Below are 25716 nucleotides of genomic sequence, written 5' to 3'. Positions count from 1 at the left end.
ACCTTGCAATAGTTACTCACTACAGAAGCTCCTTAAAATTGTCAAGAAAAGTAATTAAAAAATCAAGAAACATGCACATTGTGTCAGAAATCAGTAATTCTTGCAATAGACTTAAGTCTGTACAGAATGTAGTGAAATGAGAGACAGGACAGTGGAGCACACAACTGGGTAGCATCACTGTTGAATTAAATGGAAGGAGGGTAGATGATCAGTCACGAGTATATTTAATAGTCCTTTCTTAAATGTAGTAGAAAACACACAGACAACAGTGAAAGAGAGGAAAAAAAAAAACCTCACGTAAAATTCATTGCATAGAAGTCTCATCCATTTCTCCTTCTAAATTTATACATTCTCTTAGAAGTAAAAGTTTATCTGGATTTGTTTGGAGTTTCCATCAGAATACTAGAGACTTGTTCCCACATAATAAGCACTACCTTTTCTGAAATGCATCACTAACTCAGGTCACTTTTCCAGAGAGATTGAAATATGAGGGCACTCAAAAAGAAATGCACATTATTTTTTTTAAAATCCATCTCTTATTCTACATCTTTGAAAGTTTTACAGTGTGTAGATACATCCTTTAGGAACAATATTTTCATTTCTCCACATAATTTCCATACATCTCAACTGCCTTATGCCATCTTGGAACCAGAGCCTGTATACCCGCACGGTAAAATTCTGGACCAACCTGTTGGAGCCACTGTTTGGCAGCACGCACAAGGGAGTCATCATCTTCAAACCTTGTTCCATGAAGAGAGTCTTTCAGGTTCCCAAAGAGATGATAGTCACATGGAGCCAGGTCAGGACTGTAAGGCGGGTGTTTCAGTGTTGTCCATCTGAGTTTTGTGATCGCTTCCATGGTTTTTTGACTGACATGTGGCCGTGCATTGTCATGCAACAGCAAAACATCGTGCTTTTGCCGATGTGGACGAACACGACTCAGTCAAGCCTGAAGTTTCTTCAGTGTCGTCACATATGCATCAGAATTTATGATGGTTCCACTTGGCATGATGTCCACAAGCAAGACTCCATCAGAATCGAAAAACACCGTAGCCATAACTTTTCCAGCAGAAGGTGTGGTTTTGAATTTTTTTTCTTGGGTGAATTTGTATGATGCCACTCCGTTGATTGCCTCTTCATCTCTGGTGAAAAATGATGGAGCCATGTTTCATCACCTGTCACAATTCTTCCAAGAAATTCATCTCCACCATTCTCGTACTGTTCCAGAAGTTCACTGCATACCGTTTTTCTTGTTTCTTTGTGAGCCACTGTCAACATCCTGGGAACCCACTTGGCACAAACCTTTTTTAACGCCAACACTTTCAGTATTCTGCAAACACTTCCTTCCCCTACCCCAATGTAGTGTGACAATTCATTCACTGTGATACGTCTGTCAGCAGTCACCAATTCGTTAACTCTCTGCACATTGTCTGGAGTGTGTGCAGTATGAGGCGTGCCGCTGCGAGGACAATCCTCAATATTGCCGTGCCCGCTTTCATCACGTAACCTGCTTGCCCACCAACTAACTGTACTGCGATCAACAGCAGCATCTCCATACACCTTTTTCAACCTCTTGTGGATGTTTCCCACTGTCTCGTTTTCACAGCACAGGAATTCTATGACAGCACGTTGCTTCTGACGAATGTCAAGTGTAGCAGCCATCTTGAAGACACACGGTGAGACTGGTTTGATGCAGCTCTCCATGCTACTCTATCCTGTGCAAGCTTCTTCATCTCCCAGTACCTACTGCAACCTACATCCTTCTGAATCTGCATAGTGTATTCATCTCTTGGTCTCCCTCTACGATTTTTACCCTCCACGCTGCCCTCCAATGCTAAATTGGTGATGCCTTGATGCCTCAGAACATGTCCTACCAACCGATCCCTTCTTCTGGTCACGTTGTGCCACAAACTTCTCTTCTCCCCAATCCTATTCAATATGTCCTCATTAGTTATGTGATCTACCCATCTAATCTTCAGCATTCTTCTGTAGCGCCACATTTCAAAAGCTTCTATTCTCTTCTTATCCAAACTGGTTATCGTCCATGTTTCACTTCCATACATGGCTACACTCCATACAAATACTTTCAGAAACGACTTCCTGACACTTAAATCTATACTTGATGTTAACAAATTTCTCTTCTTCAGAAACACTTTCCTTGCCATTGCCAGTCTATATTTTATATACTCTCTACTTTGACCATCATCAGTTATTTTGCTCCCCAAGTAGCAAAATTCCTTTACTACTTTGTGTCTCATTTCCTAATCTAATTCCCTCAGCATCACCCGACTTAATTCAACTACATTCCACTATCCTCGTTTTGCTTTTGTTGATGTTCATCTTATACCCTCCTTTCAAGACACTATCCATTCCATTCAATTGTTCTTCCAAGTCCTTTGCTGTCTCTGACAGAATTACAATGTCATTGGCCAACCTCAAAGTTTTTATTTCTTCTCCATGGATTTTAATACCTACTCCGAATTTTTCTTTTGTTTCCTTCACTGCTTGCTCAATATAAAGAACATCAGGGAGAGACTACAACCCTGTCTGACTCCCTTCCCAACCACTGCTTCCCTTTCATGTCACTCGACTCTTATAACTGCCATCTGGTTTCTGTACAAATTGTAAATAGCCTTTCGCTCCCTGTATTTTACCCCTTACACCTTCAGAATTTGAAAGAGCGTATTCCAGTCAACATTGTCAAAAGCTTTCTCTAAGTCTACATATGCTAGAAACGTAGGTTTGCCTTTCCTTAATCTAGCTTCTAAGATTAGTCATAGGGTCAGTATTGCCTCACGTGTTCCAACATTTCTACGGCATCCAAACTGATCTTCCCCGAGGTTGGCTTCTACTAGTTTTTCCATTCATCTGTAAAGAATCTGCGTTAGTATTTTGCAGCCGTGACTTATTAAACTGATAGTTCAGTAATTTTCACATCTGTCAACACCTGCTTTCTTTGGGATTGGAATTATTATATTCTTCTTGAACTCTGAGGGTATTTCGCCTGTTTCATACATCTTGCTCACCAGATGGAGAATTTTGTCAGTACTGGCTCTCCCAAGGCTGTCAGTAGTTCTAATGGAATGTTGTCTACTCCCCGGGCCTTCTTTCGACTCAGGTCTTTCAGTGCTCTGTCAAACTCTTCACGCAGTATTATATCTCCCATTTCATCTTCATCTACATCCTCTTCCCTTTCTATAACATTGCCCTCAAGTACATTGCCCTTGTATAGTCCCTCTATATACTCCTTCCACCTTTCTGCTTTCCCATCTTTGCTTAGAACTAGGTTTCCATCTGAGCTTTTGATATTCATACAAATGGTTCTCTTTTCTCTGAAGGTCTCTTTAATTTTCCTATAGGCTGTATCTATCTTACCCCTGGTGAGATAAGCCTCTACATCCTTACATTTGTCCTCTAGCCATCCCTGCTTAGCCATTTTGCACTTCCTGTCGATCTCATTTTTGAGACATTTGTATTCCTTTTTGCCTGCTTCATTTACTGCATTTTTATATTTTCTCCTTTCATCAGTTAAATTCAGCATTTCTTCTGTCACCCAAGGATTTCTACTAGCCCTCGTCTTTTTACCTACTTGATCCTCTGCTGCCTTCCGTACTTCATCCCTCAAAGCTACCCATTCTTCTTCTATTCTATTTCTTTCCCCCATTCCTGTCAGTTGTTGCCTTATGCTCTCCCTGAAACTCTGTACAACCTCTGGTTCTTTCAGTTTATCCAGGTCCCATCTCCTTAAATTCCCACCTTTTTGCAGTTTCTTCAGTTTTAATCTACGACCCTCGTATACCCCTATCAAAGGTGATAGGAGAGTTGTCAGTAACTACCAGTCTGTCTCACTACTGACATCATTTGCTAAAATTTTTGAGGAGGTGTTGTATTCTAGAATAATATCCTACTTGAGCAAGAATAATATCCTTAGTAAATCACAGGTTGGATTTCAGAAGAGCTGCTCAATTGAGAATGCCATTTATATATTCGCTAACCAAATTTTTCAAGCATTAAATAATAAAATAGCACTTGTTGGTATTTTCCGTGACCTATCTAAGGCATTTGACTATGTGAATCACAATATTCTCCCAGATAAACAGAGATTTATGAAATAATTGGTGTAGCCAACCAGTGGATATGATCAGATTTAACCAAAAGGATGCAGAAAGTTGTGCTTTACAATTCAATCGAGGTAAGCACTGGTGATTTTCCTGACTAGAAGAGGCACAATATTAGGTCCACTATTGTTTACCATATTGTAAAATACCTTCCATCTAATGTACAGGAAGCAAAATTAGTTCTTTTTGTGCATGACACTAGTGTTGTGATCAATCCAAACATACATACAGAAACAGAAGAAAATGTAAATAATGTTCTTAAAAGTAAATTTGGGGTTGGGTGCTCCATAAACCAACTAAAATCATTGGAAGAGCTGTGGTCAAATTTACTTCTTGGCACACGAGTGCTGCCTGTAGAGAATGGTGCCAGCATTCTATCATGCTGTATCTTCTGGTTTTGTGGTGAACAATTCCACAGAATTTATTGAGCTTTAAAACAGGTCACATTCCAACTTGTGACCACGGTGTATTGTGACGTGTAGCGGGAAACTAAATTGAGAATTCCAACTTGAAACGAAAGTGGAGGCTGAGGTTTCTGCGGAGATGTTATCGACAGACACTGCTTCCATATAGCGAGTAAAATGTTCTATCATAGTTACTGTTGTCCATTCAACAGAGATAATAAGCCTGCTGTGTCGTCATGTACATGAGCAAATTGTGAAGTTGTGTCAGGAAAGTCCCCTACTGCTGCGTGCACATGGCGAGACACTTTGCTTAGTTGGCACTTGACATACATATGAGTTCATTCTCAGCAATCTTTTGGAATTACAGCCCAGAGTCTAGGTGGAACGTTGCTGTGATGTCAGGTGCATCTTAGGAATGTAGTAGGTGAGGATGGCTGAGGTTTTCTGGTTGAGACGTCACATTACAGTTTGACAACTGCGCCAGGAACACTGACTAATTGAAATTCCAAGTTTGACAAAGTATCCTTAAGGTGGTTCTGGAGGTTTTGGTCAGACACTTGTGCCACAGCAAGTTGAGCGAAATCGATGATACTTAAGATGGTGTTGATATAAGAAAGACAATCAGCTACTACATTTTCAATTCCTGAAATGTGTTTGATGTCTTTGCCCCAGGGAAGTGTGTTAATACAACTATTGTTCTCTGTATACATAAATGATTTGGCGGAAAGAGTGGTTGTTTGCTGGTGATGTTGTGGTGCATGGTAAGGCGTTGAAGTTGATTGACAGTTGGAAGATACAAGATAACTTAGACAAAAATTCTAGATGGTGTGATGAATGGCAGCTTGCTCTAAATGTGGGAGATATTAGTCACTGTGGATGAGTGAAGAAAATAAACCTGTAATGTTCGGGTACAGCATTAGTAGTGTACTGCTTGACACAGTGATGTTGTTTAAATATCTGGGCGTAACACTGCAAAGCGATATGAAATGGAAGGTGAATGTGAAGACTATGGTAGGGATGACGAATTGTCGGCTTTGGTTTATTGGAAGAATTTTAGCAAAGTGTGGTTCACCTGTAATGGAGACCACATATAGGACACTGGTGCAATCTATTCTTGAATACTGCCCAAGTGTTGGGGGCCTATACCAGGTCAAATTGAAGGAGGACATCAAAGCAGTTCAGAAGCAGGTGGCTAGATTTGTTACAGGTAGATTCAAACAACATGTAAGATTTATGGAGATGCTTTGGGAACTCAAATCGGAATCCCTGGAGAGAAGGCGACTTTCTTTTCAAGGAACTCTAGTGACAGAATTTAGAGAAGTGGCATTTGAACCCGACTGCCAAATGATTCAACTGCTGCCAACATACATTGCACATAATGACCACAAAGATCAGATCCAAGAAATCAGGGCTCATGCGGAGGCGTGTAGACAGACACGTCGTTCTCTTGCTGTATTTGGGAGTGGAAAAGGAAAGGAAGTGACTATTAGTGTTACAGGTTACTCTCCACCATACACCATGCAGTGGCTTGCAGAGTATCTACATGGATGAGAACTGCATGAGAAATACCAGTTGGTTATGCTAGCAAGGTGAGCAGTTGTTGTTGTGTTGCTGGTTATGCTAGCAAGGTGAGCAGTTGTTGTTGTGTTGCTGGAGTGTGTGAGTGAGTGGTTTGTGATCTGTACAAATAGTAAACTCTCTGGCTTCCAGTTGCGGGTGAAAGTACTTGATAGCTTCGTAGATAGTGAGAAGTTCTCTATCACATACATTCCACTTTTGCTGTGAAGGAGACAGCTTGTGAAGTTAAAGAAACTAGTGACTGCCATGTGCCATCACGGAACTCATGCAGCATCACATCGATTGCTATTTGGCTTGTGTGAACAATCTAGTGCGAGGGTTGCATCTGATTCAGGGTGAATGAGAAGTGCTGCAGCCACTGTGCTTTATTCTGCTGCTCTGAAGGCAGAGCTCATGGTTTCTGTCCACTGAATCAGTGAGTTACCCTTGACTTTTTTGGATTAGCGTGTACTGTGGTCAGTGGTATTTGTAGCTTGGTCAAACATGGCAGATGTCAACAGTAAAAGTTGAACATGATAACAAAGTGGCTCATTTCTGTAGCAGTATTCGGTAGAGCAGTTTGTAAAATGTCTTCCACTTTTCATGGTAATGGTAGTGAGGCCTTAGAGGAAATCTGGTGCTGTAGAGAATTGACTTGTGACTGACCATATACGCACTTAGAAGTGTTCAGCACTCCACCATAATTATTTAAATGCTTGAAAACTGTGATTAAGTGCTGTTCTGCAGTGGGTGAAAAGGCAAGAATATCATCCACATGCTTGAAACAGAAAGAAAGATTTTTCAGTACAGAATTGATGAATCATTGCCATGATTGTGCAGCATTCAATAGGCCAAATTTCATGAAGAGGCTTGCAAGTAACCCAAATGGAGTGGGGGTGGCGGGAGGGGGGGGGGGGGGGGGGGGGGAATAGCTATCTTCAGTACATCTGTGTCCACCACTGGGATCAGAGTAAACTCATTTGCACAATGAAGAACACAGAATATGGTTGCACCACATAATGCGTAATTATAATCTCATAATAAAGGCACTGGGTAACAGTCTGGCACTGTTCGAAAGTTGAGTGCACAGTATTCCCCACGTGGACACATTGTGCCTCCCGTCTTTGGCACAAGGTGCTAGGTAGACGACTGTGGGCTACAGGATATATGAATAATTCCTTCCTTACGCATTGTGCTCTGCGGTTGGGAGCTAGACATCTAGGTCTACATGAGACGGGTAGTTCATCAGTAGTTTTAATAACATATACTGTGTTGTGACGTACCTCGTTCGGTGCTCCAAGTGGTCGCGTCAAGGCTGGAAATCGTTGGAGTAGGTCTTCATTCTCACCACTGGCCGTGTGCATGATCTTGGCCGTATGCACTGCCTCACTACGATGGAATCCCGAAGCTGTCAGGCCTGTGACATTGTCGATGAGTTTTGCATTCACCACCTTAGGAAGCAGGCGATAGTGTGCTAAGAAATGGGCTGCCATGATAGGCTAAGTCATATCTATGATTGCGAAATCCCATGCAAAGACATGACACAGTCCCAGGTCTAATTCAATTCACTACATACTGTATGTCTGTATAGTGGAGTTGTTTGCTGCAATAAGGCAGAACGAGATTGATAGTTGGCTGCCATGTAATAGGGTTTGGAGAAATGTAAATAAGTCTGATCCAGTATTAACCATATATATCTGACCTGACTTCCAATCACATATAAATAGCCGCTGCCATTATGCTCGGATATTGAATGATACACTCATGTCTGATTGCTGCTGGCAAGGCATGATACATCTGCACGCATGATCCCTGATTCTGCAGTGATACCAACAGATGGGGTATTGACCTGTTCTAGAAATTGACGAGGTTGTGGAAGAGCGGTTTCTTGATCCCTCGCAATGTCTGTTGCTGTCACTGTTATAATTACACCAAGATAACAGGGTTATAAATACCAAATCAAATAGGGGTAATACAGGAGTAGGTTTAATAATGAATAAAAAAATAGGAGCATGGGTCAGCTACTACAAACAGCATAGTGAATCCATTATTGTAGCCAAGATAGACATGTAGCCCACACCTACCACAGTAGTACAAGTTTATATGCCAACTAGCTCCGCAGATGATGAAGAGATTGAAGAAACGTATGACAAGATAAAAGAATTACTCAGATGGTGAAGGGAGACGAAAATTTAATAGTTATAGGGGACTGGAATTTGATAGTAGGAAAAGGAAGAGAAGGAAAAGTAGTAGATGAATGTGGAATGGGGATAAGGAATGAAAGAGGAAGCCGCTCGGTTGAATTTTGCAAAGAGCATATCTTGATCATAGCTAACACTTGGTTTAAGAAACATGAAAGAAGGTTGTGTACATGGAAGAGGCCTGGAGACACTGGAAGGTTTCAGATAGATTATGTAATGGTAAGACAGAGATTTAGGAACCAGATTTTAAATTGTAAGACATTTCCAGGGGCAGATGTGGACTCTGACCACAATCTATTGGTTATGCACTCTAGAGTAAAACTGAAGAAATTGCAAAGAGGTGGGAATTTAACAAGATGAGACCTGGATAAACTGAAAGAACCAGTGGGTGTAGAGAGTTTCAGAGAGAGCATTAGGGAACGATTGACAGGAACAGCGGAAAGAAATACGGTAGAAGAAGAGTGGGTAGCTTTGAGAGATGAAATAGTGAAGGTAGCAGAGGATCAAAAAGGTAAAAAGCCGAGAGCTAGTAGGAATCCTTGAGTAATGGAAGAGATATTGAATTTAATTGATGAAAGGAGAAAACATAAAAATGCAGTAAATGAAGCAGGCAAAAAGGAATACAAACGTCACAAAAATGAGATCGACAGGATGTGCAAAATGGCTAAGCAGGGATGGTTAGAGGACAAATGTAAGGATGTAGAGGCATATATCACTAGGGGTAAGATAGATACTGCCTACAGGAAATTTAAAGAGACCTTTGGAGAAAAGAGAACCACTTGTATGAATATCAAAAGCTCAGATGGAAAACCAGTTCTTAGTAAAGAAGAGAAAGCAGAAAGGTGGAAGGAGTATTTAGTAGGTGTGTACAAGGGTGATGTACTCCTGGGCAATGTTACGGAAATGGATGAGGATGTACGTGAAGATGAAATGGGAGATGTGATACTGCGTGAAGAATTTGACAGAGCACTGAAAGACCTAAGTCGAAAGAAGGCCCCGGGAGTAGACAATATTTCATTAGAACTACTGATAGCCTTGAGAGAGCCAGCTATGACAAAACTCTACCATCTGGTGAGCAAGATGTACGAGACAGGTGAAATACCCTCAGACTTCAAGAAGAATGTAATAATTCCAATCCCAAAGAAAGCAGGTGTTGACAGGTGTGAAAATTACCGAACTATCAGTTTAATAAGTCACGGCTGCAAAATAGTAACACGAATTCTTTACAGACGAATGGAAAAACTGATAGAAGCCAACCTTGGGGAAGATCAGTTCGGATTTGGTAGAAATGTTGGAACACATGAGGCAATACTGACCCTATGACTTACCTTAGAAGATAGGTTAAGGAAAGGCAAACCTACATTTCTAGCATTTGTAGACTTAGAGAAAGCTTTTGACGATGTTGACTGGAATACTCTCTTTCAAATTCTGAAGGTGTCAGGGGTAAAATACAGGGAGCGAAAGGCTATTTACAGTTTGTACAAGAACCAGAATGCAGTTATAAGAATCGAGGGACATGAAAGGGAAGCAGTGGTTGGGAAGGGAGTGAAACAGGGTTGTAACCTATTCCCAATGTTATTCAATATGTATATTAACCAAGCAGTAAAGGAAACAAAAGAAAAATTTGGAGTAGGAATTAAAATCCATGGTGAAGAAATAAAAACTTTGAGGTTTGCCGATGACATTGTAATTCTGTCAGAGACAGCAAAGGACCTGGAAGAGCAGTTGAACGAAATGGACAGTGCCTTGAAAGAAGGATATAAGATTTACATCAACAAAAGCAAAACGAGGATAATGGAATGTAGTCTAATTAAATCAGGTGATGCTGAGGGAATTGGTTTAGGAAATGACACACTTAAAGTAGTAGATGAGTTCTGTTATTTGGGGAGCAAAGTAACTGATGATTGTCGAAGTAGAGAGGATATAAAATGTTGACTAGCAATGGCAAGAAAAGCGTTTCTGAAGAAGACATCGAGTATAGACTTAAGTGTCAAGAAGTCTTTTCTAAAAGTATTTGTATGGAGTGTACGATGTTTGGATGTGAAACATGGATGATTAATAGTTTAGACAAGAAGAGAATAGAAGCTTTCAAAATGTAGTGCTGCAGAGGAATGAAGATTAGATGGGTAGATTGTGTGACTAATGAGGAGGTACTGAATAGAACTCATGAGAGGAGGAATTTGTGGCACAACTTGACTAGAAGAAGGGATTGGTTAGTAGGACACATTCTGCGGCATCAAGGGATCACCAATTTAGTGGTGGAGGGTGAAATTCGTAGAGGGAGACCAAGAGATGAATACGCTAAGCAAATTCAGAAGGATTTAGGTTGCAGTAGTTAATCGGAGATGAAGCAGTTTGCACAGGATAGAGAAGCATGGAGAGCTGCATCAAACCAGTCTCTGGACTGAAGACCACAACAACAACAACAGTTCACTGATGTGTTTGGTGAGTGCATCACTCTTGGCTACAAGATTGTCATGGTCTATGCGTGTTACCATTGTTGTCGATATGCTGCCTCGAAGTGTTGTCACTGCTCTTAATGGGGCTTGTGTCATTACATCCATTACCTTGTCAACTAAGTTGCCCACTGCACCTAGGTAAATCTCAGTTTGTGATGCCGTAATTGCTATTACTTGCGGTGGTAGGCAGCTACTCCTAATGCTCGTAGCAAGTTGTCAAGTACGGTGCTGGTGTAGATCTTGCCCCTCAAGTGTCATAGATACTGTGATGGCTTCTGGTCATTGATATCCTTCTGAGTTCAAACTTACCTGATATGTTATTCGTTGAGATGCTAAGACTTTACGAATTAATTCGATGCTGAGACTTAACGAATTTATTCTATCTCCTGCATATTGATGGTCTAGATGATTCACCAATGTTGCATGCTTCATGGAATCTGTTGTGATTCCAGCAGAAAGAAGATGGGCCTCCACTTGCACAAATCACAGTACAGGGTTGTGTGACCAGAAGTCCGATAAATGCATGGCAGGTCCGAATACTGATGATACTGTTGTTTCTGATATATCAGATGTGGGAAAATGCTTGGTTAGCCTAGTAGCTTGAGTTCTTTCCGTGCTGTAGGGCATGCTAGATCATGTTGGGGTCACCAATTTGTCAGGCTGGCTGCTTTTCACTGTTCAGTCTTTAAATTTATTGTTACAACCTCTAGCCTGACTGTCATGAATATAAAGTCTCGAACAAGAAAGGAACAAAACTTATTACATTGCACAGAAATGGGAACTCTTTAAGATGTAGCGGCTCGTAGGAGTTTTATAACATGTGGAATGTTCCCTGCAATACAAGAATGAATCTATTATATTGTATTTAGTCTGTAACCAATTAAACTCCCCTGGAATACGTCGCTGAAGGAAAAAAAAAAATAGATCACAAGGCTAAGAATAAGCACATTACTAAAGAAATAAAATGACATGTGTGGTGGCTGGGGAAAAAATGTTTGACAGTCGCGACGTAAATACTCACATGCACGATACTGCAAGCCACTACATTTCACCAGGATATGAGTCACTACATACTGATGTGTGGTTTTCTGTGAATGGATTGTGTCAGTTTCAAAAAGAGACAACATATTCAGTTCTACAAATCTGGAGGTACAACCCCAATGGTAAATGTAACACACACTGAGGAAATAATAATTGTGCAGTTGACAACTGATTATTTCTATTCTTGTAACAAAAACTAGGGCAGAAACTTCTAAATTTTCAGTTGTCCATACTGATTAGATTTTAAACTGGAGAAGACACTCTTTGGAACTGCTGAAATATCTTAGTCCAGCTACATTTGCACTTAGAATCATTGCAAATCTTTGGGAGACACAAATCACTAAGTTGACATGTTGTTGTTGTTGTTGTTGTTGTTGTGGTCTTCAGTCCTGAGACTGGTTTGATGCAGCTCTCCATGCTACTCTATCCTGTGCAAGCTTCTTCATCTCCCAGTACCTACTGCAACCTACATCCTTCTGAATCTGCTTAGTGTATTGATCTCTTGGTCTCCCTCTACGATTTTTACCCTCCACGCTGCCCTCCAATGCTAAATTTGTGATCCCTTGATGCCTCAGAACATGTCCTACCAACTGATCCCTTCTTCTAGTCAAGTTGTGCCACAAACTTCTCTTCTCCCCAATCCTATTCAATACCTCCTCATTAGTTATGTGATCTACCCACCTTATCTTCAGCATTCTTCTGTAGCACCACATTTCAAAAGCTTCTATTCTCTTCTTATCCAAACTGGTTATCGTCCATGTTTCACTTCCATACATGGCTACACTCCATACAAATACTTTCAGAAACGACTTCCTGACACTTAAATCTATACTCGATGTTAACAAATTTCTCTTCTTCAGAAACGATTTCCTTGCCATTGCCAGTCTACATTTTATATCCTCTCTACTTCGACCATCATCAGTTATTTTACTCCCTAAATAGCAAAACTCCTTTACTACTTTGTGTCTCATTTCCTAATCTAATCCCCTCAGCATCACTCGATTTAATTTGACTACATTCCATTATCCTCGTTTTGCTTTTGTTGATGTTCATCTTATATCCTCCTTTCAAGACATATTTTACATATTTTCATTCAAATATCTCTCATGGAATAATGTCCTGGGATAACTCATCTTTAAGAAAGAAAATATTTATTGTTCAACAGTATGCTGTAAGGTAAATATGTAGGGCTCACCCCAGTCGTCTTGTAGACAATTGTTCAAGTAGTTAGGTGTTTTGACTACTGCTTCATGGTTTGTTGGAAATAACCCACCATGGTTCATAAAGAACAATGAAGCACATAATTACAATACCAGAAGAAAAAATGGTATTCATTGCTCCATTGTCTTTAGCACAAAAAATGGTGCACAATACTGCCATCAAATTTAATCACTTACCCAGAGATATAAAATGTCTGACAGATAGCAGAGTTGAATTTGAAAAAAAACAGAAAACGTTTCTACTGGACAACTCCTGCTATTCTGCCAAGATTCTAAATATACTGTCTTGTTCATTATTGCACTCCACCTGTTGATATGCTTTTCAATGTTGAACCAAATATTTGGATATTTTTTGCATGTTTGTATGTGCTAAGTTCCACCATTAATACTTACTCCTTTGTTACACGTGCTGAAAAATATGTAGCAAAGATTTAACTAAGTGATACAAGACAGACACATCTGTTTTACTATATATTCTATTAATTCATTTCACCATTAAGTAATTAATAATATTTACAGGTATAATTATTTTCTAAGTTATTACAGTCACAAAACTTGTATGTTACATTGCAAGTTCTGTGCAACAATTTCACCTTGGTGTAAAAACGCTGGTCAGTTTACTCACAACTTACCATTAATCTGTGGCAGAATAATGAATGTTTTATGTGGTGTGTATTATGAAATCCTTTGATTGGCAAGAATAATTCTTATTAGTTTTTGCCACGTCTTTAAATTGTTTTTGTATTTTTTCTGGTCTTTTACAGAGGGTAAACAGTGGCTGCACTCTCTGACGCTTCCATTTCATTGTCAGGATTCTGACTTATCACAGCTCAATTATAGATATGGTCAGTTCTTGTCTCTAACCAAGGAAACAAACGCGTGGAAGAATCTTACATTTCGATTGGATACAACTGAAGTGCGGGGTCATATTTTCCATGCCTCTGTACATCTAGTGTGGCCCAGAATTGTGTCATCTGCACAGTCTAAAAAATTTAATGTTGAATTTCCTTTAACACAAGTTGGTGACACTGTGTTCAAGGACTTAACTCTACATAATCCATCTTCTCAGCCAATCCTTGTTCAATTAGCAATGGAGGGGACATATCCTCAAGCAAACCGAATGCTTGATAGTTTGTCACCAAGGTATTTAGCATATTTTTTAAATACTTTTTTTATGTATATGTTTTTCTTAAGTGCATTATAATTTGTTCTATATTGATAAATATTACTATTAACAATTTCTGCAGCTTATACACTACTAAATTTTGATGTTATGTGTCCTTATAGTTATTGATATTTTCTTGATTTTCATAAATTTGTTTTCTGCACTGTTGTGCTGCTGCTATCAGAATATCCAATTATTTTAATATCATTCTACTTTTTGACTGTGGCAGGTAGGTAACCGAAGCTTTTAGCATATTTCTTAAGTTTTCAGAATGGTTAACATTATTAATTTGTTAACACTATCACCTTTAAATTATCCTTTGTGTCTAATCATTCACAATACTCATCCTATGCTAATTGTCAATTAATGGGAGAATCAGTCATTGATATGGCATCAGACTGAAGGTAATTATACAGGGTGTTACAAAACGGTATGGCCAGACTTTCAGGAAACATTCCTCACACACAAAGAAAGAAAATATGTTATGTGGACATGTGTCCGGAAACGCTTACTTTCCATGTTGGAGCTCATTTTATTACTTCTCTTCAAATCACATTAATCATGGAATGGAAACACACAGCAACAGAACGTACCAGCGTGACTTCAAATACTTTGTTCCAGGAAATGTTCAAAATGTCCTCCGTTAGCGAGGATACATGCATCCACCCTCCGTCGCATGGAATCCCTGATGCAGCCCTGGAGAATGGCGGGTACCGGGGTTGCATAGACAAGAGTTTTCAAATGTGCCCATAAATGAAAGTCAAGAGGGTTGAGGTCAGGAGAGCATGGAGGCCATGGAATTGGTCCGCCTCTACCAATCCATCGGCCACCGAATCTGTTATTGAGAAGCGTACGAACACTTCGACTGAAATGTGCAGGAGCTCCATCGTGCATGAACCAAATGTTGTGTCGTACTTGTAAAGGCACATGTTCTAGCAGCACAGGTAGAGTATCCTGTATGAAATCATGATAATGTGCTCCATTGAATGTAGGTGGAAGAACATGGGGCCTAATCAAGACATCAGCAACAATGCCTGCCCAAACGTTCACAGAAAATCTGTGTTGATGACGTGATTGCACAATTGCATGCGGATTCTCGTTAGCCCACACTTGTTGATTGTGAAAATTTACGATTTGTTCACGTTGGAATGAAGCCTCATCCATAAAGAGAACATTTGCACTGAAATGAGGATTGACACATTGTTGGATGAACCATTTGCAGAAGTGTACCCGTGGAGGCCAATCAGCTGCTGATAGTGCCTGCACACGCTGTACATGGTACGGAAACAACTGGTTCTCCTGTATCACTCTCCATACAGTGACTTGGTCATCGATACCTTGTACAGCAGCAACTTCTCTGACGCTGACTTTAGGGTTATCGTCAACTGCACGAAGAATTGCCTCGTCCATTCCAGGTGTCCTCGTTGTTCTAGGTCTTTCCCAGCCGCGAGTCATAGGCTGGAATGTTCCGTGCTCCCTAAGACGCCGATCAATTGCTTCGAACGTCTTCCTGTCAGGACACCTTCGTTCTGGAAATCTGTCTCGATACAAACGTACCGCGAAACGGCTATTGCGTCGTGCTAATCCATACATCAAATGGGCATCTGTCAACTCCGCTTTTGTAAACATTGCACTGACTGCAAAACCACGTTTGTGATGAACACTAACCTGTTGATGCTACGTACTGATGTGCTTGATGCTAGTACTGTAGAACAATGAGTCGCATGTCAACACAAGCACCGAAGTCAACATTACCTTCCTTCAATTGGGCCAACTGGCGGTGAATCGAGGAAGTACAGTACATACCGACGAAACTAAAATGAGCTCTAACATGGAAATTAAGCGTTTCCGGACACATGTCCACATAACATCTTTTCTTTATTTGTGGGTGAGGAATGTTTCCTGAAAGTTTGTCTGTACCTTTTTGTAACACCCTGTAAATAGTTTATTTAATTTTGTCTCTAGTCAAAATCACACCCGTTAATATTCTAGTATAGACTTTCATTCTCAGGAAGTGACTTTTACATGTTTATTATTTGCTAAATCTCGCTCTACATTGTAGTTATGAAACTGCTTATTCCCTAACATAGAGCTGTATGCAAATTCGACACCTCCTACCCCATCATTCCATAGTCACATAATATTATCCTCGCTGATAACATTTGTTGTTTACACACATGATCTTCCCTGCAGACCATACCCACAGTTTTGATACAACAAACATTGATGCTGAAAATTTACCTTCCACATTTCAGCAATTTCTTGTACAGCTCCTGAGAAATAGAATGTATGGCTTACAAATTCAAGCAATGCCTTCACATTCAACATTGTGGTCTTGTCAGCTTCCTTTATGTTTACTTACTACTTTTTGGTCAGATCTGTTTTGTCTTCTTGTCTTCTAATTTAGCCAAATTTCCCTTCTTATTTATTCTTCTTCCTTTTCACAATTCTTCATTTACCACGTATATATTTACTTAAATGAATTTTTTCCTGCTAGCTCTCCTTAACTATGTTTCATTGCTTCAGTCTGTATTTTTTTTCTTGTCCCAGACAGCTTACATCTCTATTGTGAGTTCGTGCCTGGCTACCACGGGAACCCTGCCCATGCAGTGCTACTTCTCTTTCATTAATGCAAATCTGTCTTTCTACTAATTTTTTTCTTAGTCTCTACCTTTCTATTGGACAGTTTTCCTGGTGCTGATTGTGCTTGGATCTGGTTTGTGTTCTGGACACTCATTTTCTTAACTTCTGGCCTTCTGCAGCTTTTCATTATTAATCATATGGTCCCCTTGTTGGGTTTGACTTGTGACTTCTTTTCCAAATTTTACAGAAGTGTAGATTGTGCAGGGAAGGTCGCCCAGTTTGGCATATATTCTATCTTTGTGCCTCTCTCTCTCTCTCTCTCTCTCTCTCTCTCTCTCTGCACCCTTCTTTCATGCAACAGTACTCAGCACCATCCAAGCACAGTAACCATTTGTTGTTGGAAGGGGGGCGGGGGGCTTCAAGTACATTCACGGAGGTAGCCTCCTGGCCATGAGGGGATCGCACTGTTGGTGCACATGCTGGAAACTCCTCACACAGGCTAAGGATTATGTGCCCATCATGGCTAGGCCACAGGACTGCAGGTTATGTTTACTGGACAGGTAGCCATTGCTGTGCCAGGGTGGTGCCCATGGGAGAGCCCCTGTTTGCAGTGTTGGTACCCTGGTCGACTATTTGCACATGAAGCAAATTAAACTTTCTTCCACTGGTGACTGCATGGCACCTGTAGTCTCTTCTGCAGCTAAGGCATATTAAAATGTGTGGAGGTATAACCCTAAAATGCTCCTTCACTGGGTATGTCTTGGAAGAACATACTACTGTAAGACAAGATGAGAAGTATTCCCCCAATGCTTTGTTTGATCTAGGATGGACAGAGATTCCTTTTTTACTAGAAAGCCATTGGTCTTCATTGAACACCTCGAGAACAGGTTTGGGGGAGTGGTAGTATTTTCAAAAATGAAAAGTGGCTGTTTTCTGCTTAAAATGGCCTCCTCCTCCCAGTCTTGGGCTCTGCCCAATGTCTTTCATGTTGCAAAGCCAGCCACATCTGTAGACCTTGTGGCTATCAGTTGGATATGAACTCACCTTGTGCCCATCCCCACATGTGTGTCAACTGTGGGGAGCACCCTTCCTCTTGATCCCCAGACTGCACCATTTTGAAATGAGAGAAGGAAATCCTGGACCACCTCACATATCAAGAGGTGAAGGAGAAGCACGAGCACCTACGAATGATGATGATATGTGCTACTGATACGATGGCATCATCCTCTTTAGTGACTGTTCCATAGTCCTCCATATCTTTTACCCCTTAGGGACGCTTGACAACACTCAGTCACCTGGTGAATGGGAGATTCTCGTCCTTCTGCTTCCCCCATATCCCCTTTCGCCAACTGCCTATCTACTGGAGACATCAGTCCCCAAACCCCAGCCAGAGAAACAATGCCCTCAGGGTGGTCCCTTCCCACGTCTCTGCTAACCTGCAACAGGATGCCAGCTGGTGGCTGAAGGAGCCAGAGGTTGCAGATCATAGGACTTCGCACTCCTCCTCTGTCCAGGGTGTATATGACCCATGACACCCGGGAGATCCTGTAAAATCCGGGAAATTTTTTTCATCTGGGAGAAAACTGGGAAAAATCCGGGAATTTTTTACAATTCTGGAAATGTTCCATTAAGTTTCAGGTGTGCAGCCGCAAGAAATCTCCTTCTTCTTCTAATATTTCGGCTGTATAATGTTCAGCCATCTTCAGAGTGAGCCGCAAGACTGCCACTCCAGTGCCTGCTTCGTCCCTTTATACTGTTGTACCGCGCGACTGCGCATGCGGCCACAGATGCAAATGCACCAGAGACGTTGGTCGGCATCAGAGACGTGCATAATGCGCGAATTATATCTATGACTCCGCAGTTGATCTTTGTTGGCATATCGATGTATCATTGTGAGCTGCACCACATGTGTGTCAACTGTGGGGAGCACCCTTCCTCTTGATCCCCAGACTGCACCATTTTGAAATGAGAGAAGGAAATCCTGGACCACCTCACATATCAAGAGGTGAAGGAGAAGCACGAGCACCTACGAATGATGATGATATGTGCTACTGATATGATGGCATCATCCTCTTTAGTGACTTTTCCATTGTCCTCCATATCTTTTACCCCTTAGGGATGCTCGACAACACTCAGTCACCTGGTGAATGGGAGGTTCTCGTCCTACTGCTTCCCCCATATCCCCTTTCGCCAACTGCCTATCTACTGGAGACATCAGTCCCCAAACCCCAGCCAGAGAAACAATGCCCTCAGGGTGGTCCCTTCCCACGTCTCTGCTAACCTGCAACAGGATGCCAGCTGGTGGCTGAAGGAGCCAGAGGTTGCAGATCATAGGACTTCGCACTCCTCCTCTGTCCAGGGTGTATATGACCCATGACACCCGGGAGATCCTGTAAAATCCGGGAAAATTTTTTCATCTGGGAGAAAACTGGGAAAAATCCGGGAATTTTTTACAATTCTGGAAATGTTCCATTAAGTTTCAGGTGTGCAGCCGCAAGAAATCTCCTTCTTCTTCTAATATTTCGGCTGTATAATGTTCAGCCATCTTCAGAGTGAGCCGCAAGACTGCCACTCCAGTGCCTGCTTCGTCCCTTTATACTGTTGTACCGCGCGACTGCGCATGCGGCCACAGATGCAAATGCACCAGAGACGTTGGTCGGCATCAGAGACGTGCATAATGCGCGAATTATATCTATGACTCCGCAGTTGATCTTTGTTGGCACATCGATGTATCATTGTGAGCTGCACCACATGTGTGTCAACTGTGGGGAGCACCCTTCCTCTTGATCCCCAGACTGCACCATTTTGAAATGAGAGAAGGAAATCCTGGACCACCTCACATATCAAGAGGTGAAGGAGAAGCACGAGCACCTACGAATGATGATGATATGTGCTACTGATATGATGGCATCATCCTCTTTAGTGACTTTTCCATTGTCCTCCATATCTTTTACCCCTTAGGGATGCTCGACAACACTCAGTCACCTGGTGAATGGGAGGTTCTCGTCCTACTGCTTCCCCCATATCCCCTTTCGCCAACTGCCTATCTACTGGAGACATCAGTCCCCAAACCCCAGCCAGAGAAACAATGCCCTCAGGGTGGTCCCTTCCCACGTCTCTGCTAACCTGCAACAGGATGCCAGCTGGTGGCTGAAGGAGCCAGAGGTTGCAGATCATAGGACTTCGCACTCCTCCTCTGTCCAGGGTGTATATGACCCATGACACCCGGGAGATCCTGTAAAATCTGGGATAATTTTTTCATCTGGGAGAAAACTGGGAAAAATCTGGGAATTTTTTTACAATTCTGGAAATGTTCCATTAAGTTTCAGGTGTGCAGCCGCAAGAAATCTCCTTCTTCTTCTAATATTTCGGCTGTATAATGTTCAGCCATCTTCAGAGTGAGCCGCAAGACTGCCACTCCAGTGCCTGCTTCGTCCCTTTATACTGTTGTACCGCGCGACTGCGCATGCGGCCACAGATGCAAATGCGCCAGAGACGTTGGTCGGCAGCAGAGACGTGCATAACGCGCGAATTATATCTATGACTCCGCAGTTGATCTTTGTTGGCATATTGATGTATCATTGTGAGCTGCACTGTGACGACGTCTTTGCGAGTTTATTACAGCAAGTGCCGGATTCCAGGATTTATCAAGATTGAAACCACTATCTCTATTAATTAAGTTCGTCGTCAAGCGAATTTCAATTTCCTCCTTTACTATCGAGTCCCAAAGGGATGATGTAGTTGCCAAAATTTCGACGTTGTCATACGACATTCTGTGTCCATTATCAATACAGTGCTGTGCCACTGCCGACTTGTTAGGTTGTAAAAGTCGTGTGTACCTCTGGTGTTCTGTGCATTTTTCTTGGGCAGTACGAGTTGTTTGTCCGATGTAAGAAAGGCCACATTCACATGGAATTTTGTATACTCCAGATTTTCGGAGCAGCAAATCATCTTTGACGGAGCCCACGAGTGCAGCTGTCTTAGGTGGAGGACGAAAAATCACTTTGAGTTTGTGTCTGCCGAGAATGCGTCCTATTTTTGATAAGAGGCTACCCACATATGGCAGGAAGGCCATTGATTTAAAGGTTTCTTCATCTTCTTCTGCTTTCTTTGTGGCCTCTTTCGGTTTCATTTTCAGTGCCCTCTGTATTTGTTGTGGAGAGTACCCATTGTCTTCAAACACTCTTTGTAAGTGGGAAAGTTCATCTTGCAGACTGCTTTCGTCAGAAATGATATGCGCTCTGTGAGTCAAAGTTCGGAGAACACTCATTGTCTGGGCAGGATGGTGGCAGCTATTTGCACGTAAATACAGATCGGTGTGTGTCGGCTTCCTATACACTTCATGTCCCAAAGTGCCATCCTCTCTGCGCCGAACCAAAACATCCAAGAATGGAAGGCATCCCTCCTTTTCCATTTCCATTGTGAACTTCATTTGATCGTGGAGGGGTTCAGATGTCTTAAGAAGTCTTGCAAGTTGTCTTCACCATGGGGCCAAACTACAAAGGTGTCATCAACATACCTCCAGAATACCGTGGGTTTCAAGTCAGCAGATTCAAGCACCTTCTCCTCTAAGTCCTCCATAAATAAATTGGCCACCAGAGGGGATAAGGGACTACCCATGGCGACTCCGTCCGTCTGTTCAAAAAATTCGTTGTTAAATAAGAAATATGTGGAGGTCAGAACATGTTTAAATAAAGCTGAAATCTCTTTTTCAAAACTTCTCTCAATAAGCTGGGAGCTATCAAGGAAATAAAAATACATTCACATAATTATGGAACGCTAAAATATGTTATTAATTTCAGACTTTATTTTATTTCCACCTTTCTGACAGTCAAGCATTAATCGCTTTGCAGAACGATGAAGTTATTTTTGACTGTTTGCTAAAGAAATTTGACTTTTATTAACGTTTTCCGCAGAGGAAGTCGATGTATTTGGAACGAAATGTTTAATTCCACAGTACTGACTAGTTTCAACTGTTAGCTGCATTTCAAGTGCACGTTTTCATATTCTAGCATGTATGGCATTATGCGATAATAAAGAACCAAACATGATTTAATACAGTACTGGTGCTCCAAAAAAATTTACACCCTGAAAACCACTCTGAAATGCTGAATATCAGGTCAAGGTCTACTTCAATGGGAATCTGGACATATGAATGTGCATTTTAAGTATGCACTTTAAATGTGCACATTTTAGTATGGTTCATGAAATTCCGATGCTCTTGGAGTATCCTCTGATGTCTTGTTTATTTTATGATATCATGTATGATCTTTCAATGTTTTACACGTACGTACATAAGGGCTTCCTACGTTGTGGTAGCTGTAGAAGCACAGTGTCGCCTGTTATCTGCACTCTGCGGCACCTGCTGAAATGAATCTATTTCTAACAGGTCGCGGGAAAATATTGCAAATGGTGGTTTGAAATGCGTTAACTTTCCAAGTAAATATCCTTTTACGTAAGTTAAAATATGTACGAGAATGTACCATGAATTTCTTAAATCACGTAGCGTTTGACTCTCATTTAAAAATCAACTCTTTGATGACAAGCCATTTAGAAGAATTTCGAACCCTGAAGATCAGATACTTATGTCATTATTAAAAATTTTACCGACACATTTGTGTGATATATCTTAAAGTGTAACATGCGCAAAAAAAGATCAACATTAGATGCGAAAGCTTAGCTTCTCTTACAGCTTATTAACCTTAAAGACCAATATTATATGTGAAAGCTTTGCTTTTCTTGTAGCAACATCGTGTATATTAATTTAAACTATTAACTTTCCCTGTTTGTGTGTTCGTGCTACTTAACAGTGATGTTGCTGTTGGCTGACTACATCACGTGTCCTATGCTCTGCATATCTACTGTCATCGGCTGGCGAGATCACGTGACATGAGCTATGACTGGCTTACAAAAGTGCATCACAATCTCGTTTTCAATGATTCAGAAAGTAACATGCGGTATTTGGTAGAATTCCAATGTATACTTTCATAATACGAAAATACACAGCGTACATGTTGCTGCACATCAAAGATATTTCCAAAACGTGTCTTTCCCTCAGTTTTGTTTTCTAAAGTGTCGGGAAATTCTACGCCTGTGTATAAAACCATAACCATTCAAAGGATTGATAAGTTTTTCAGTTCCAAGGGAAAATATACTGTCACTTAATGCGGAAAAAATGTGTTTTCTCCCAAGAGAAAGTGTATTTTTAACCAGGAAATTCGGGAATTTGTTTTCCTTGTCTACCCTATACATCCTGTCTGTCCCAGAATCTTGGGCAGATAAGTCCTCGCAGAAGTCTAAATCATCTAAGGACAAGTAGTAGTCCTCCACAAAGAGAGAGTTTCTGATGATTCCTGTGCTGCCAGACCACGAATGTTCGCCCCTGTATCTGAAGCAGCATGCCTGGTGACCTATCCTGTTTTTTTTTCATCACCCTCTGGGAAACTTGTTTCTCAGCAATGCAGACCCCCTACCCTCTGCAGCTGTCAAGGTTGTTTTAAGAAACACATTGAGTATGAAAGAGCATTGGGTAGTGTCTGCATGTACATTCTGGACTCTATCTACAGCAAATGTGCCACTCAGTATGACTTCAGATGCTATGGCTGTTCATGTGAAGACATCTCTGGATTTTACAATCTGTAATGTGTATCCCCTGACGTTGAAGTGTCTCACAATGCTTTGTCTGCACTGTTTCCTCAGCCCCCACCCACCTACCTTTCCCAATATTGGGTAACTTCAGTGTCTGCAGCCTTTTATGGGATGGAAGTGCAACAACATGCTGCAATAAAACTGCCAAAAAATTGCTAGCAGAGCTCGATCTTTGCCTCTTGAACATTGGTGTTCCCACACACTTCATTGTTAAATATGGATCATATTTGGCCATTGGCCTTTCCATTTGCGGCCCATCTCTTCTCCCATCCATCCATTAGAAAGCCATGATGACCTGTGCAACAGTGATCATTTTCCAATTGTTTTGATCCTCCCTCGGCATCACTCACCTGGATGTCCACCCAGGTAGGCTCCCTCGAAAGGTGGTTGGGATGCTTTGACCACTGACGTCATCCTTTCCACCCTGGAACATGAGGATACCGATGCAGTTGTCTAGAATACAACTGCAGTCATTCTGTTGGCAGCTGACTCCAGCAATTGCCTGTGACACATCTCCAGGGCAGCAAATTATGTATTTAGTTTTTCCTGTTCTTCTTAGTTGTATATATTGCTTAAATTTTGTGTATGTTTTTGTATGTAAGAGGTTTAATCTTGCATTTTGCAAGTGTAAATTCAGGCTATCTGAAGCTCAGTTGTCATTTCTCCTGAACAGCCAGCTACGTTGTTCATTGAGGTATCAGCATCCATTGGTGATGTCAGGAAGGTAACAAATTGGACATCTAGTTGTCTGTCGATGTTTATTTCTACAGTTATTCTTCCTAGGATGGATGGTATATGTGCACGCTGTGTGCGGATGCAGGAGCAGCTGGCCGCAGTTCCCAAACATTTGAATGTAGTTTTGTCTATGGTCAGCCACATTCGGTCTGCTGCTTTCAGGTGTTGCTGTGGTGGAGAATCTGGCATGTCACATGGGCATTTCAGGTGTTGCTTGTTTTGCCCATGGGCTGTGCTACTGAGGTTACCTCCCAGTGGAACCAACGTGATGAATCCATCCTCGCAGCAGAGTAAGTGGTGGGATGTAACATGTTTGCGGTGCTCAAGGCAGTGAGCCATTGTGGGGGCTGTGTGTCTGGGCTTGACTATTCACTCTGTGAGTGAACAGGTGGCTGTTCCTTCAGCATGGTCCAAGCAGGCACACCTGGCCAGGGGCTTGCTCGTTATCGGAAGCTCAACATTAGGCAATTTATGGAACCCCTTATAAAGATAGTGTTCATGCTGGAAAGCTGCTGCCCTTGTGCACAGGGTGCACGCAGAGCTTGCAATTTGCAACGTTGTTCCCAGAGTTGATTGGGATCCTTTGCTTTGGAGCTGAGTGGAGGGCCTCAGCCAAATGCTTTGTTGACTTTGTGATGGTCTTGGCTGCAGATTTATAGACCTGCGTTATCAAGGGGAAGTTGTAAGATGTCCCTTGATAGATCAGGTCGGGGGTGAACTATACAAAGGAAGCAGCAGAGTACTTGTGGAGTGCACATGGGATTTTTTATGCTATGAACACTTGCCATTCAATTCATAGATAAGGCATCAGACTGCATTCAGAGTAAAGGCATTTTGACTGTCAGAATTTTATCAGTAAATTGTTGAAGGATTCATAACAAAGTTCCCAAATTTAATACCCTCCAGGAAAGTTCTTGCTCTCAAATTAATCTTGGGACCAAGAATTGGCTAAAACCCAAAGAAGAAAGCTCCGAAATATTTGGCGAGTCATGAAACATTAGATGCCATAGGACTGGTAGTGTTCATCACAGTTAACAAAAGTATTATCTCTGTTGAGGTTGAAATTGAAAGTGACAGTTAAGTTATCTGTTCACCTATAATAGGTGTAAATGAAAGAAATTTAATTTTTGGATATTTTTACTGGGCGCCTGATTTTGTTGTGACAGTTCTAGAGTCATTCAAAGGAAGTGTACATTTGGTAGCAAGCAGATACCCAGATCATGCAATATTAGTTGGAGGCGACTTAAACCTTGCCGAGTATAGACTGGGACAACTATGGATTCATTGCAGGGGATGCAGACACATTTTCCAAAAACTGCCGTGAGATGGATTTCATCTCGAATCATACAGGTCAAGAGTGAATGTGTGACATCACTATTTCAATGTTCGATGAAAAAATATATCTTGAAGTTCCATGTGATGTCTCTCCAAAATTACAATATTTTTGTTTCCTGGTGATTTGTTAAAATGCTACAGACCTATCTATGAATGAGAGTATTTGTGAAAATGTTGTAACAAAAGGGAAAATTGAAAAATTGTGAAAAAGAAACCAGCATTAATAGATATCTGAGTTTATTTTCAATAA

At 41.3% G+C, this 25716-nt stretch overlaps 1 protein-coding gene across 3 annotated transcripts in view; it reads left to right on the top strand.

The window, feature by feature from the left end:
* The window catches only part of LOC124621849 (transmembrane protein 131), a 386383-nt gene that overhangs the window by 240500 nt on the left and 120167 nt on the right, over nt 1-25716 (top strand). For all 3 annotated transcript variants that reach the window (XM_047147293.1, XM_047147295.1, XM_047147292.1), the window contains exon 16: nt 13765-14143. In XM_047147293.1, the coding sequence (XP_047003249.1) occupies nt 13765-14143 (379 nt within the window). The remainder of the gene's footprint in view (nt 1-13764; nt 14144-25716) is intronic.

Source organism: Schistocerca americana, chromosome 7, assembly GCF_021461395.2.
Source record: "Schistocerca americana isolate TAMUIC-IGC-003095 chromosome 7, iqSchAmer2.1, whole genome shotgun sequence".
Taxonomy (NCBI): Eukaryota; Metazoa; Arthropoda; class Insecta; order Orthoptera; family Acrididae; genus Schistocerca; species Schistocerca americana.
The sequence above is the reverse complement of the archived record's forward strand: the minus strand, read 5'-3'. Positions and strand labels throughout refer to the sequence as shown.